The sequence below is a fragment of the Sceloporus occidentalis genome, unplaced genomic scaffold, assembly GCF_023333645.1.
Source record: "Sceloporus occidentalis isolate IW3139 unplaced genomic scaffold, rSceOcc1.0.p SCAF_534, whole genome shotgun sequence".
In the NCBI taxonomy this organism is placed as follows: Eukaryota; Metazoa; Chordata; class Lepidosauria; order Squamata; family Phrynosomatidae; genus Sceloporus; species Sceloporus occidentalis.
The window spans coordinates 79,517-95,476 of NW_028317514.1; the positions used below are offsets into that span (position 1 = coordinate 79,517).

The 15,960-nt window shown below is 50.3% G+C and overlaps 1 protein-coding gene across 1 annotated transcript; it reads left to right on the forward strand.

Moving 5' to 3' along the window:
• Positions 1-2,518: 2,518 nt before the first annotated feature.
• On the forward strand, positions 2,519-14,522 carry LOC149271212 (protein mono-ADP-ribosyltransferase PARP14-like). Its single transcript, XM_089507540.1, has 16 exons — positions 2,519-2,702; positions 3,807-3,946; positions 4,463-4,496; positions 5,391-5,609; positions 6,188-8,454; positions 8,735-8,971; positions 9,252-9,473; positions 9,879-9,951; positions 10,281-10,430; positions 10,523-10,585; positions 10,711-10,887; positions 10,991-11,194; positions 11,956-12,555; positions 12,674-12,813; positions 13,315-13,489; positions 14,233-14,522. The coding sequence occupies exons 1-16, from the start codon at positions 2,519-2,521 to the stop codon at positions 14,520-14,522; spliced, it is 5,175 nt and encodes a 1,724-aa protein (XP_089363666.1).
• The last annotated feature ends 1,438 nt before the right edge of the window (positions 14,523-15,960 follow it).

Sequence of the window (15,960 nt, forward strand, 5' to 3'; positions counted from 1 at the left end):
TACCAAATACCCCGCACCCTACCAAACACCCCGCACCCTACCAAATACCCTGCACCCTACCAAATACCCCGCACAATACCAAATACCCCGCACCCTACCAAATACTCCGCACCCTACCAAACACCCCGCACAATACCAAATACCCCGCACCCTACCAAACACCCCGCACCCTACCAAACACCCCGCACCCTACCAAATACCCCGCATGCTACCAAATACCCCGCACGCTACCAAATACCCCGCACCCTACCAAACACCCCGCACCCTACCAAATACCCTGCACCCTACCAAATACCCCGCACGCTACCAAATACCCCGCACCCTACCAAACACCCCGCACCCTACCAAACACCCCGCACGCTACCAAATACCCCGCACCCTACCAAACACCCCGCACCCTACCAAATACCCTGCACCCTACCAAATACCCCGCACGCTACCAAATACCCCGCACCCTACCAAACACCCCGCACCCTACCAAATACCCCGCACCCTACCAAACACCTCGCACCCTACCAAATACTCCGCACCCTACCAAACACCCCGCACCCTACCAAATACCCCGCACCCTACCAAACACCTCGCACCCTACCAAATACTCCGCACCCTACCAAACACCCCGCACCCTACCAAATAGTGTGAGTGTGTGCTTGCGTGTTAGTGTGCGTGTTAGTGTGCGTGTTAGTGTGCGTGCGTGTGTGTTAGTGTGTGTCCGTGTTAGTGTGCGTGCGTGCGTGTTAGTGTGCGTGCGTGTTAGTGGCGTGCGGGTTAGCGTGCATGCGTGTTAGTGTGCATGCGTGTTAGTGTGCGTGCGTGTTAGTGTGCGTGTTAGCATGCGTGCGTGTTAGCGTGCGTGCTAGTGTGTGTGCGTGTTAGCATGCGTGTTAGTGTGTGTGCGTGTTAGCATGCGTGTTAGTGTGTGTGCGTGTTAGCATGCGTGTTAGTGTGTGTTAGCATGCGTGTTAGTGTGTGTGCGTGTTAGCATGCGTGTTAGTGTGTGTGCGTGTGTCACGACCCAGGTAAGCAGGTCGGGTAGGAGCCCAGTAGCAGGGGATACAAGGGGTTCCGTTTGTACCCCACGATGCATGACGGTAAGTGGGGTGGTACGGACAGGCGCAATAAAACACAGCACAAACAGAATACGTGGAAAGGTACTGTATTGATATAGGTGATAGGACCAGCAAGTAAAGGCAGTAAGTCTCTAGGCAGGATGCCCACTGGCAGGGCAGGCGGCAGGAACTCCACTGGCAGGGCAGGCGGCAGGAAGCCCACTGGATGGGCTGACGGCAGGTAGTTCAGGTACAGGCAGGTAGTCCAGGTACAGGCAGGTAGTCCAGGTACAGGCAGGTAGTCCAGGTACAGGCAAGTAGTCCAGGAACAGGCAGGTAGTCCAGGAACAGGCACTGGTTCAAGGCCAAAACAGAGCGGTCTAAACCCTCCAATGCAAAGGCCCTGACTAAGGGGCAGGGCAGGTTAATAAAGGCAGGTTCTACTCAGGTGATCAGACTCAGCTGACCTGGTAATCTGATCCTGAGCACTCCAGAGGGAGGGGGAGGGAGGGGGAGGGAGGGGGAGGGAGGGGGAGGGAGGGGGAGGGAGGGAGGGAGGGGGAGGGAGGGGGAGGGTGGCCACTAGTGGTAGCAGCAGGACATTACAGCAAAATAAATCATCCATGGTCCGGGCTAGTAGGGTGGAATCCTGACAGCGTGTTAGCGTGCGTGTGTGCGTGTTAGCGTGCGTGTTAGCGTGCGTGCGTGTTAGCGTGAGTGCGTGTTAGCGTGCGTGCGTGTTAGCGTGAGTGCGTGTTAGCGTGCGTGCGTGTTAGCGTGCGTGCGTGTTAGTGTGCGTGTGTGTTAGTGTGTGTTAGCGTGCGTGTGTGTTAGCGTGCGTGTTTGTTAGTGTGCGTGTGTGTTAGCGTGCGTGCGTGTTAGTGTGCGTGCGTGTTAGCGTGCGTGGGTGTTAGTGTGCGTGTGTGTAAGCGTGCGTGCGTGTTAGTGTGTGTTAGCGTGTTAGCGTGCGTGCGTGTTAGCGTGCGTGCTGGTTATAGGGGAGCCCTGAGGAAACTTTTGTCGGGTTGGTTAGAACTTTAGGACAGGAAATTGATCAGATGATGCTGATTCTGCCACAGGCTGCCATCTTTGCTTCACTGAGGGGAAAGAGTTTTTTGGTTTTAACCCCATTTTTGCTGCTTCAATAAATAAAGGGGACGCAATCTAACGGCGAATAAATATTTCTTGTTTGGATGTCGTTAATTAACCCCGTCACCCTAGATTAACCATTTAAGGGGGAAGGGGAGCCAGTAACTGGCCTCTGGCCCGGGCCCTGCCCTCGTCAGCCTGTCTGCCGGTGGCTGCCCCGGGGAGGGTAACTCCAGCATCTCCACCCCGAATTACTGGAAACGAGAAAAGATCCAAGAAATGAAAGTGAAACCAACAGCAACTTCTAAATAAACGAGACGAGAGAAAGAAGAACGCACTCCGTTCCTGACTCTTCACAAACGCCCTCGCCTGCCCTCGGCATGGGGGACTTCGAGTTTCCTGTGGCCCTCCAGTGGGATCAGGGGCCCGAGAAGCTGAAGCAGGTGAAGAACAAGTTACTGACATATTTCCAGAGTAAGAGAAAGTCTAATGGAGGGGAATGCGTGATCAAGAAGCTGGACTGCCGCCGGGGCCATGTCCTGATTCACTTCAACCAGGAGACAGGTACAGCTGGGGCAGATATTTAGCGGCACTGCTCTATGTGTGGGGCAGATAATAATGGACAGCCCTCTATGGGGGGGGGGTGATAATGAGTACCACTCTATAGGTAGGGCAGATAATGAGGGGCACCCCTCTTTTGGTGGGGTAGATAATAAAAGCTACCATTCTATCAGTGGGGCATGAAATAAAGGGTGTGGCAGATATTGGGGGCAAAGCTCTGTGTGTGGGGCAGATAACAAAGGGGTGATAATGAGGAGTGCTGCTCTATAGGTGGGATAGATAAAGGGTTAAAACTCTATTGGTGGGGCTGATAATGAGGAATACCATTCTACAGGTGGGTCTGATCTTACGGTCAACACTTTACTGATGGGGCAGATAATTAAGGGCATCACTGCATGGGTGGGGCATACATAAGGGGCAACACTCTATAGGACAGATAATAATAGGAAACATGCGAGTGTGCATATACATTGGGGCAACACTTTATGGGTAGGGCAAATAACAGTCTCTATGGAAGGAGTAGGTAAGGAAGGACACTACTCTCTGATGGGAGCGATAATGAGGGGCACCACTGATAATACTGAGTATAGGTCTATGGGGTAGTTGTGTGTAGGGCAGGTCGAAGAGGGTAATAATGAAGGGCAGATCTATTAATGGGCGGTCACCATATTCTATGTTGTATGGATCTCTGGTTCCAGGTCTGTGTATAATAAGGACCGGCCGCCATTGTCCTCCAGCAACTAAACACAACCAGGCCACTGATAACCGTTATCATCACCCCCGGGGCCCGGGGTATAGAATTAGACCAGAGCTGGTGTAAATGCACCGAGGGCCCCACATCCAGCTGTGAGCAAACGGCCCCCTACGTCCCCGATGACTCCGGATGGAATAACCCAGTTGGGTTAGCAGGGGTGTAAAGAAACATTTCATTCAAACCGTGTTCACCGCAAGTACAGAAATGATTATTTATTGCTTTATATAGCGCCATCAAATTCTGCAGCGCTGTACAATGCCATGACCTGCGCATGAACGGTTCTTGGGAGCCGGGAGATGCCCCCTCTGTATGATTTGTGCTTTAATTGCAGTTCTGTTTTCTTATATCCGAAGTACGGGAGCGGGTTCTCCAGAGAAGGATCCATGAGCTGGAGTTGCCTGACGGGAAGAAGCTGATGCTGGAGGTGAGACGTCCGGACGCCGATGCTTCAAAAACCAACGCGGTCCACACCGGTGTCCAGGATCTTCCAGCGGTGAGTACTTTCTGCCACGCAGCTGCAAAGGGATCATAAGAATGGAGCAAAAAGCCCAATAATTCCTGATGACGGAAGGACCCATCATCATTCCACGCGTTCAGAATATCCTCGGCTTCTGGCCAGGTAGCTCTTCTATGAATACGGCCGCCTTATCCGGCAGGACCGAGCTGTCTGTAGTTATCAGGGAAGATGAAGTAGTAAGAGAGTGGGCGACGCGGGTATCGAACACCCCGCACTCCCCAACCCTGCGCAGGCAGGCTTCCAGAATGATGCCCCGTCTTCAGAAGCAATAAGAACGGAGGTCACGGTGAGGGTCTAGAGGAAAAAATTTTCAGAAGGTTTTTGGGAGACGAATTATATCAGCAAAAAAATATTAACCAGCGTAGGTCTCTTCCATGATAATTTATAGAACGCACCCCCCCCAACGCAAAAATATATGTTAAGTCCATAAAACCTCTAATAGTATAAAGACATCTGACCTGCACTCCATACATTTATATTCACCTCTTACAGGACAGAAAAGTGACGGGAAGCCAGCAAGATCCAGGTAAGCAGCACCTCGCGAGTACTCACTGGCTGGGTGACTCCTGTCGCGCGAGTACTCACTGGCTGGGTGACTCCTGTCGCGCGAGTACTCACTGGCTGGGTGACTCCTGTCGCGCGAGTACTCACTGGCTGGGTGACTCCTGTCGCGCGAGTACTCACTGGCTGGGTGACTCCTGTCGCGCGAGTACTCACTGGCTGGGTGACTCCTGTCGCGCGAGTACTCACTGGCTGGGTGACTCCTGTCGCGCGAGTACTCACTGGCTGGGTGACTCCTGTCGCGCGAGTACTCACTGGCTGGGTGACTCCTGTCGCGCGAGTACTCACTGGCTGGGTGACTCCTGTCGCGCGAGTACTCACTGGCTGGGTGACTCCTGTCGCGCGAGTACTCACTGGCTGGGTGACTCCTGTCGCGCGAGTACTCACTGGCTGGGTGACTCCTGTCGCGCGAGTACTCACTGGCTGGGTGACTCCTGTCGCGCGAGTACTCACTGGCTGGGTGACTCCTGTCGCGCGAGTACTCACTGGCTGGGTGACTCCTGTCGCGCGAGTACTCACTGGCTGGGTGACTCCTGTCGCGCGAGTACTCACTGGCTGGGTGACTCCTGTCTCGGTGCTTTATGTTTGCACTATTCCTTCCCGTGTCTCACTAATCACTACGCGTGGTCCTCTTCTTCTCCCTGCACGCTCCATATTCCAAGCTTTGGGTGAATGGGGATTCTCCTTCAGACTGCACCCAGGCATCGCTGCGATGATGTCATTCGTTGCGTTTTTAATACCCACGTTTTCGTGGACTGCTCAGGCCGGGCTCAGGCAGAGCGACTTCAGATATTTGTGATTTAGGGTCAGGCTGCACGATACGTGGAAGCAGAGCTTAATCTCCCCGTTCCTCTCCAAGTTTCCGCAGCCGCAGAGGGATCTCCTCGCGAAGCCGACGAGGAGAGGCAGGAACCCGCGTCTTCTTTGGTTCTAGTGGAAAACCTTCCGCCGTCCCACACGGAGCAAGTGTTAGGCCTTCTGTTGGAGAACGTCAGTAATAAAGAGGCCGACCGAGACTTCCACGTGGAGATGATCCCGGAGATCAGTTCTGCCACTGTCACGTTCATCTGTGACATTGGTGAGAGACGGCGCTGATTTCTGCCCACCCCTCTCTCTCCGGACCCAATGTGTGATTTTTCTTCCCCCCCCCCACAGATATTGCAGATTTCATCCAAAAATTTGCTGAGTGTAAGAGGGCGATTCAGTACAAACTGAGCGCAAAGCTTCTGGAAGAAACTAGAAGTATCCGAGTGGAGCATTTACCCCCAGAAACCACCAAGGATCTACTAATTAATTACTTTGAGTGTTCGAAACATGGAGGAGGAAAAGTGGAAGAGGTCGTGGTGCTTCCTGAAGAAGGCGCTGCGTGCGTCACATTTCTGCATAAAAGAGGTAAAAGAGTAAAGCGTTGCCGGGAGGTAGATATACAATCCGAGCTCTCGTAGGACAATAGGAGGAAAAACCTGAGGAGAAGCCCAGAATCTGCCGCAGATCGGCCCCATTCCGCCCCATGTAGTCGCCAGGTTTTCAAGCTGTAGAAATTGTTTCCTGATGTTTTGGGGTTTTTTTTAATCCTGAAAAACATTTACCGTTTTGGGGAGGGAAGTGTTATTTTAATAAATGGGGTGATAGTTCTCATAAGTATTTGTGTTACAGTTGCTAGGAGGGTGCTGTCGGGACAGCATGTGTTGGGGAAGACGCCGATATCGGTGTATCCGTACATCCAGACTCTGGCTATAGCCCTGTATGGGAAGAACGGGCCGCGCGTAACAGAACCCCTGCCCCTGGAGTTCCCAGTGAGTCCATACATCCTAGAATTCATCTTGAAAGACCCACAAAGAAAGCACAATGTACAGGAAAAGATGAAGACTCAATACTGTGAGATCACTTGGCCAGATCTGAGCCATTCAAACCCTGACATTAAGCTGTGTATTTCTAGAGACATCGCCACCCGTCTCCGGACCCTGGCAAAGATTGCCCCGACCTGGAAAGATAAAGCTTCCAATGTGTTCTCAATGGAAATGTCAAAGTTCAGAGTCACGGAGTATGACGTGAAGGCATCCGTTTGGGGAGCTATCAAAGAGAAAGCCATCGGCTCCGCGTATTCTGGAGTCTTGATCAAACCAAACTTGGATAACGAGAAGGTCTTCGTTACAGGGTATTCCCAGGATGTTATAAAGACAGACTCGCCATTTAAGAATCTCCTTGAAAATACCATTAAGAAGATGAACAGAGAAAACCAAAGTGTGACAACAGCCGAGCGACTTGCGCCAGCATTATACGAAATCATATCGAGAAGTGATCTGCTGGCAAATGTGGAATCAGTCACTACGGATCTAAAGATGAACTACGATCCATCAACAAAGACTTTGCAGCTCTGTGGACAAAAAGAAGACGTGCGCTACGCCAAAAACGAAATCCTCAATTTAAAGCAACTTTTGAAATCCAAACGTATCCCCGTGGATCCTCACGTGACGCAGTTCCTACACTGTGCCGACAGCGAAGAGATGTCGTGCGTCCTGTTCACTCGACACAACATTAATGCGATGTACGAGCTCGACGATGACAGAGTTAAATTATCCGGCTACTCCACCGAGGACCTGTCCAAGGCAGAAAAGAAAATACAACAAGGGTTGGTTAGCAAGAAAGTCACAGTCGACGACAAGAGTCTCATCCAAAAGCCAGAGTGGAGACGTCTACAGGAATCCTTGAATGAATTATTTAACGCGGAGATGTGTAAATTCCACATGGAGCAATTCCCTACAGGAGCAGAAAATCAGGTGGTGATCAGCGGGCTCTCTGCGGAGGTTCTGGAGACCTATGGCCAGATCCATGACTTTGTGGAGAAGAACACTGTGCTGGAGAAGGTGATTGAGGTCCAGAATACGGCCGTCGTGCATTTTATTAAAGATGAAAAGAAGCAGCTCTGCCGGGAAGTAGAAGAGATGAACGTGAAAATGACAAGGAATCGGAGAACGATTACTCTGACCGGTCCGAGATCTTCTGTTGTTAAGGCGGCCGCCCAAATACAAAGCGCTCTGTCCTCTCTGTCCACGGACACTCTGCGCATCAACAAACCAGGAGCAAAGAAGTTTTGTGAGATAAACGAAGGTGTGCTTGTTAGCAAAGCAAAAAATGACTTCAAGTGTTTGATATATTTGCAGAAAGATGGAGGAAAGGAGTTATCGGAAAGTAACGCGAATACGTGGGATCCTCACTGCCAAGTAACCCTCGCTGACGGAGTCACCATCGCCGTGTATAAAGGTGACCTGAGCGGCCACCACGTCGACGCCGTCGTTAATGCGGCCAATGAAGACTTGAAGCATATCGGAGGACTGGCTCTGGCGTTATTGAGAGCATCAGGACCTAAACTACAAGCTGACAGCGATCGGATAGTGCGGGAAAACGGACATCTGTCAGCCGGTGACGCGGTTGTCACCGAGGCCGGTAACTTGCCCTGTAAGCAGGTCATACATGCTGTTGGACCCAGATGGAATTCGTCGGCGGCGCTGAAATGCGAGCGGCTTCTCCGGAAAGCGATAGGCAGGAGTTTGGAACTGGCGACAGACGGAGGTCACACTTCCATCGCTATTCCAGCTGTCAGCGCAGGTATTTTTGGGTTTCCGTTAAAGCAATGTGTGGAAAATATAATAGAATCCGTAAGGGAATACCTGGAGGATCACCGCCACGGAACCAGCCTGAAACGGATACATCTCGTGGACCCCACAGAACCAGTAATTCAAGCCTTTGCCGAGGCTTTAAAAAAGCAGTTTGGAGATCAAAACTCGGAGAAAACTGTGAAAAATAAAGAAAAAAAAGAGGTTTCCAAAAGCGTAAAACAAATAAAGAAGACGCTCAATCAACTGACAACCAAGGAGGGTCTGACAATCTCCCTGACCCGAGGAAACATTCAAGACGTCGCGGTTCGTATTTTGGGTTTTATTTCTCAATTCATATATTTCTCACGTCTACTTCCAAGTAGGATTATACATTTTTTTTTGCATGTATTTTTAAATAAATGCAACGTTTCTCTCCGAATCAGAACCTCCGTAATCAAAGGGTAGTTCAGAAGCTCATGTTTTATCAAGACATATATATATATATTTATACACACACGCTAGTATATCTTATTATTTATTGTTTCATATGGCGCCATCATATCCCGTAGTGTTGTACCAAGAACTCATTTAGTTCTCTGTTCAGGCCGATGTGATCGTAAACAGCGTGGGGAAGGACCTTTATCTTAATAGCGGGGGAGCCTCCAAAGCTCTGTTTGTTAAGGCCGGGCAGAAACTGCAAGAAAATCTTCACCAAGTGAGCCAGGGGGTCCCGGTGAAGAAAGGCTGCGTGTTTGTGACGGACGGCTGGGGGCTTCCCTGTAAGGCTGTTTTTCATGCGGTGGTGCCACGTTGGGACGGAACAACAAGTTCTTCTGGGAAGGTAAGGAAAACGGATGCTTTATAGGCACATTTTGTTTATGTTTTTCTTCTTGTAGATAAATGAAAAGTCCTAAGACATGTTACGGCATCAGTTACATCATTAAAAGACGAGGCATTTATGTGGTTAATTCGATAAAACTCCCCCAACGTCCCAAACTAGAATGAAACCCGTTGTCTGCGTCACTTTAGTTATGGTTGGTAAATGGTGACTGGTGGGGTGTCCGCCGCTGGCCCCCAGGCTGCTCCGTGAATGTGACCTCCTGGGTCTGTCTGCGTTTCAGGTTTTGGGGCAGATCGTACACACCTGCCTGGACACCGCAGAGAAAAAACAAATGAAATCCATCTCCTTCCCAGCGATCGGAACAGGGGTCCTTGGGTTCCCGAAAGACAAGGCGGCTGCTTTAATGTTTGATGAAATCCTCAGTTTTAGCAGCAAAAATAAGGCTCAGTGTCTTCAAAGAGTTGACTTTGTGCTGCACCCAAGCGACACGGATAGCTTCACGGTAACAGAGGGGTTTGTGTCGGAGAGAAGGGCTTTTAATGACGTTCAGATTCCCATCGCGCGCACGGGGATTTCCTCTGCCGCTCACTCATCGCAGTTCCTGCTGAAGCCAGTAGGGGGCAAAGAGAAATGAAGCGCCGGCGACTAGAGCTTTAGAACAATCCGCATTACTTGTTATTACACGTTACATTATTAACCCATCGTAACTCCCTACATACGGGGAAAAGCCTCTGAAACCTCCATCGCGCAGGCCACAACATACAAGAACATGCATTTAACCCCGTCAGGACCAGCGGGGGGAGCAATGAGCTTCTCACTTAACACAAAGTTATTTCCATCAGCCTTTAGTCATTGTGCTTCTTAGTCAAATATTCAATATTTGAGTTAAATTGCTATTTTATTGCAGGCATTCTCCAGCGAACTTGCGCAAAGGGTGGATATCAGACCCAGCCGAAAACTGAACCAAGGGGACAGTGCAGGTGAGCCAACAGCACAAAAAACAACAAAAAAAGCTATCGGTTTTACGTTACTGAGAGGGTAGTAGATACATGGAACAGGCTCTCAGCAGAAGTGGTAGTGAATAATGCAGTGTTGGAATTTAAACATGCATGGGAAAGCCATATCTGAATCTGAGACGAGACAAAAAAGGGATGGGCCGATTGGCATCAAGAAAAATAGATGTTAAAGAAAATATAACAGATTTCAGAAATAAGGAATTTAGTGTCTCGTGGAAGTATGGGGGGGGGTGGCAGACATTGGGTCAGCGCCTGGCCGGTTAGTATTTATGTCGATCGATCGCTTTCTGCAGCCCCGTCTGGAGCCGTCGCTTCGCCTGCCCTTGGAGTCCATGAAATGAACATTGGGCCGGTTGCCTTCCGAGTGAAGACCGGAGACATAACCAAGGAAGATGCGGATATTATAGTCAATTCATCCAATGACACGTTCACGCTCAGATCAGGTGACCTGTCAGTCTTGGCCATAAAATTCTCTACCCCTCGCACCTCCCCTTTATTTCGGGACACATTAATATCTGCAACTCCTCGTCTGCAGGTGTCTCCAAGGCCATCCTGGAAGCTGCGGGTCAGAGCGTCTATGATGAATGCGTCACGCTCGGTAAGGGTGTCCGGCGGGCCGGGTTCTCCCCTGCGACATACTGTCAGCAGGTTAACCGTATCAAGGCGTAGCGAGTAGCCACACTGCTGGCCCGTTACTTCATTCTCCAGAATTTCTTTTTCCAGGATCTCAACCCCACAAGCGATACATCCTGACGAAGGGCGGACGTCTTCGCTGCCAGAACATCCTCCACGTTTGTCTCGGTCTTTTCAGCAACGATATTAAAGAATGCGTTCTGGAAGCTCTGGAGGCGTGCGAGAAGCAGCAGGTCACGTCCGTAGCCTTCCCCGCCATAGGAACAGGTCCGTGCCGAGCGCGTTACTTTTATATACTGAAAATAAAATGAGATCCACGGAGCCAGAACGCAGCGGAGAGGAAAGCTCTGACCCCTTGCCTCCTCTCCAGGTGTAGGAAACCTGTCTTCTTCTGCCGTTGCGGCTGCCATGCTGGATGCTGTGAGACACTTCGCCAACTCCAAGTCACCCCCATCGATTCAGAAAGTGAAAGTCGTCATTTTCCAGAAACAAATGATGGACGACTTCTATGCCGTGATGACGAAGGATGAAGGAAACGGCGCTCCAAAACCATCCATGTTCACCAGGTTTACGAGTAAGCGATTGCTCTGCGGGAACCGACCATACCAGATACGGACCACGCAAGCCGCCATTAATTGTTCTATTAATCTTTTTGTTTTTTCATTGAATGTATGATCCGTCGGGTTAAACCGAGCGGCAGAATCTACTCATTTGAAACGTCAGCTCATTTGTCCCAAATGTATCGTCGAGGGGATTGTAACCGACGGGTGACTGCTACGTTTCCATGCAATTTCTGTCCCAATTCACACACGGCGCAGAGTCCGGGCCTCCTTTTATATTTAAAAAGGAGATCGCTTCTCACCGATGGACCACCGGGCGACACCAGTGGGTCTTCTGTGCTGAGCGAAACCCCGCCAGGTTCACCTCAAGCTTTTTCATAAACGTCTGATCGATCAGGAAGAAGCTTTTCCAAGAATTGTATAATGGGCGCCATTCTCAGGGCTTGGCAGGCGAGATTTAGGCAGGTCCCCTCCATCCCCAGGATTATGGGATAAGGGGATTAACCCATTCGTGTCTCTGGCAATCACAATAGGGGGTTAGAGGTGAGGAGGGCCAACTTTTACCCTCTATTTGATGGCGTGCGCCATCCCAATAGTGTGAGTCTGTCAGGGTAGGAACTGGAAAGCCGTGAGAAATATTAATTATTACCTTGATACAATTGTTTGATTTTAGGATAACAAATTAAAAGTGAAGTATATTGCAGGATTCTCACAAATCAGTAAAAAGACGTCTTGGACCGTTCCTTCGCCAACCACTTTTCATGTCTTTTTACAGATTTTTTGACCTCTCTGTTTCCAAGTAACGAACCTTCGTCGAAAACAAAAGTTTTTGAATTAAAAGAAGACCTCGAACCGGCGATTTTCCATTTATGTGGGGAAAGCCTGCCAACGGTCAGAAAGGCCACCTCTTGGCTCGAAGATCTTATATTAAAAGAGCAGGATGAGAACGTTATAACGGACGAATGGATCAAAGACTTCGGCGACCAGGAGTGTCAGAGGCTGTGCGAGCTGCAGAAGGAACGCAACGTCGCCATTTGTTTTCAGAGGTCTAAAATATCGGTGTCTGGTCTATCCAGGGATGTCTTGCATGCGTCCAAAGAGATCCAAGCCCTAATAAATGATATCCGAGTTAAGCAGACCAGGAGAAAGGAGGCCGAGCTCTGCAGCTCTCTGGTGGAGTGGAAATACCAGGACAGCTCCGGCTTTACGCCGTTCGACATCATGACCAACATGGAGCTGGAAAAGGCGAGCTTGGAGAACAGACAAAGTTTCCCCATCCGTATCGCGGGCAACATTTACACCGTAAACATGGAGCTGAAAGTCGCCAGCGACAGCAAGGGAGGCCAAGTGAGACTCCAACGCGTTTCAAAAATCGGTACGTTTTCCATTTTTAAAGGAACGCGATTTAATGGTGTCAGGTGGCTGCCGTCAGAGATTAACCCCGCGCGGCACACGGGGCGGCCATCCATTCTTACCAAATATCTATATCTTAGGACAATACCTCGAGTTACCTTCCCACTGGGACCCAATGAATGACGATCAAGTTAAAACGGTTCAGCTCAGCCCCACATCGGCTGAATTTGCAGACGTCCAGAAAGAATTTGCAAAAACATGCAACATGAACATAACAAAGGTAATTCTTTCACTATTTTCTTAGCGCTGACGGACACACTCGGCCCTTTTTATTATGTCCTCGGTACGGTTCCCTAATTAGACCCGATCTCCGCATTATTCAATAGCACAAGGTCCCAGCAGGGCCTGATCCTGAGCAGCTCCATCCAACTTCAGATACACTTTATGAACAAACGCATGTGGTGTATGAAATGAGCCCATAGGCAGCCGTCTCCAGAGACAGACACGGAAAGCTCACTGACTGTAAACGTGGCGCCGTCACAGAATGCCACCTTTGCCACAAGTCAGTTTGTGGGGTTTCTGCCGGTGTAAGTGCCGTTATTGTGGAGTAGACGTAGAAACGTATTCTGCGGAGCGATGAATCACATTTCATTATCTGGAAGAGTGACGGATGAATCCGGGTTTGGCGGACGCCGGGAGAGCGCTAAGTACTGGAGTCACGTGATACAGATACTCTGATATTTAACCATATCGCTAGAACCCATATTGCTTGTAATTGCAGATCGAGAGAATACAGAACAGGGGCCTCTGGCTGGGCTACCAGACCAAGAAACAGAGCATCGACACCAAAAACGGCACCGGAAATAATGAAAAGCGGCTGTTCCACGGGACGGACCCCGGGAAAGTGGCAACTATCAATCACAATGGATTTAACCGCAGCTACGCTGGAATGAATGGTGAGATTCTACACAATTCTGAAAGGGTTAAAAGTGGGTACTGCGGGTCCACCCCGGGTAGATCTCTGTTCACCAGCCATACACTCGCATTAGCGTGCCACGCTAAACCATCCTCACCACCCCATACACTCGCACTCCCAGCTGTCCGCACACTAGATGAGTTTGCCCTAATAATTCAGCCACTCCATGACATCATACCTCGTGGTTAAAGCGGCCGTGTATAAATCATCCCATAGCATCCCCAGAAATACAAATATCCATCACGTGGCGTCACACACTTTCCCTGCACCCCGGGGCATCTTCACCAGGTAAAAGCTTTACCTTCTGATCCCATGGATCCCGTGACCGGTCACTCAGCCACGGCAAAGATAACACTCTGCTAACACTGGGCACGGTGGACCACACTCACCCCAGGGTCACTTAACAACCGGGTTAATGCCGGGTTACAGCTGTATCATTATACGATTCCAGGGGGTAGGCTCGGCCACGTGGCTCCAGGGGGTAGGCTCGGCCACGTGGCTCCAGGGGGTAGGCTCGGCCACGTGGCTCCAGGGGGTAGGCTCGGCCATGTGGCTCCATGGGGTAGGCTCGGCCACAAAAAAAGATCATTTTACCTTTGTTCAGATCCCATTTTTTGTATCCTGCGATACGGAACAAATGATTTCCCTGAAAATTAGGAGTTTGTTGCAAATAAACGTTTCTCGCCGTCGGCTCGTGGCAATTTGTTTGTGTTTCTTACGCAGCCGCTGCCTTTGGGAACGGAACCTATTTTGCGGTGCAAGCGATTTACTCCGCACAGGACACGTACTCCAAGCCAGACGGCAACAGCCAGAAGTACATGTACCTGGCGCGGGTGATCACCGGGATCTACTGTGCCGGGAGGGGGGGAATGCTCGCCCCACCGCCCAAAACCGCAGCAAACCCGACAGACCTCCACGACAGCGTGACGGACAACCTGAGCCAGCCTTCCATGTACGTCATATTCAACGACATCCAGGCCTATCCGGAATACCTCATCACCTTCCGGAAATAACCGCCGGCCCTCCTGGCCTGCTACCGATTATAATATATATTTCACCCCCGTGGCCTTATTGCATGTCTGAGAAGCATGAAGCACAAATAAAGCCACATAGATATTACTCCCGGTTTTGTGAGATTTTTTTCCCACAAATTCCATTTATACGGAAAATGTCCCATTTATTCGTATTCTAGGTTTCCTTGCCGGTCATAACGGCTGCGCTCTACACGGTAACGATGCCGCACGGCACGGGGGGGGGTCACCGAACTCGGAGGAAACTAAAACCCACAAATCAAACCCCCCCCGACTGACCTTATTTTTCTCATAATCGGTGGTTATTACCACTTCTGAACGGTGATGAAATCAACCGTTTCCACGATTTAACGAACTCCCTCCTGGATGCAGAAAACGGCAGAGAAATCGCTCGTCACGTTACCGGCGTCTGTAAGAGAGAAGAGAACCGGCGGCCCCGTTACACATGACAGAGAAGGGCAAAACATTACATTTTACCCCAGTCTCCGGGTGAAGGGGCAGATTCTCAGGGTTTTTACCCCAGTCTCGGGGGGGGGGGTCAGATTCTCAGGGTTTCTACCCCAGTCTCGGGGTGAAGGGGCAGATTCTCAGGGTTTCTACCCCAGTCTCTGGGTGAAGGGGCAGATTCTCAGGGTTTTTATCCCAGTTTCGGGGTGAATGGGCAGATTCTCAGGGGTTTTACCCCAGTCTCTGGGTGAAGGGGCAGATTCTCAGGGTTTTTATCCCAGTTTCGGGGTGAATGGGCAGATTCTCAGGGCTTCTACCCCAGTCTCTGGGTGAAGGGGCAGATTCTCAGTGTTTCTATCCCAGTCTCTGGGTGAAGGGGCAGATTCTCAGTGTTTCTATCCCAGTCTCTGGGTGAAGGGGCAGATTCTCAGGGTTTCTATCCCAGTCTCTGGGTGAAGGGGCAGATTCTCAGGGTTTTTATCCCAGTTTCGGGGTGAATGGGCAGATTCTCAGGGGTTTTACCCCAGTCTCGGGGTGAAGGGGCAGATTCTCAGGGTTTCACAGTCTGAAGCTGACTCCTTCATATTCTGGAATCCCTGCTTGAATACAGGTGAGTTCATTCATATCTTTACCTCCTGATAAGTCACGGCTTCCAGAAGGTCCTCTATTAGAGCCATTCGGCTGCCACCATTAGCGAGTCCCTGCGATAGGATCTGTGTGAGGTGCTATTAAAGGGTTAATGTTTTGGTTACCCCTGGCAGGGAACATGCTTTCTCCACAAGGCGGGAACTGAGGCAAAACTTTTAAAGTTGCCTTGTCGTCATGGCAACTTGTGCAAACAACTAATCATTCCAGCCATCGATTGCTTTAGCGACAAGACCCCCTCTGCGCCAGAATTACTTCGAATCCACACCGTTTGGTGAATTCAAACCCCAGATACGGTGCACGGAGCAAGTTCCAGGGGCAGTTACTG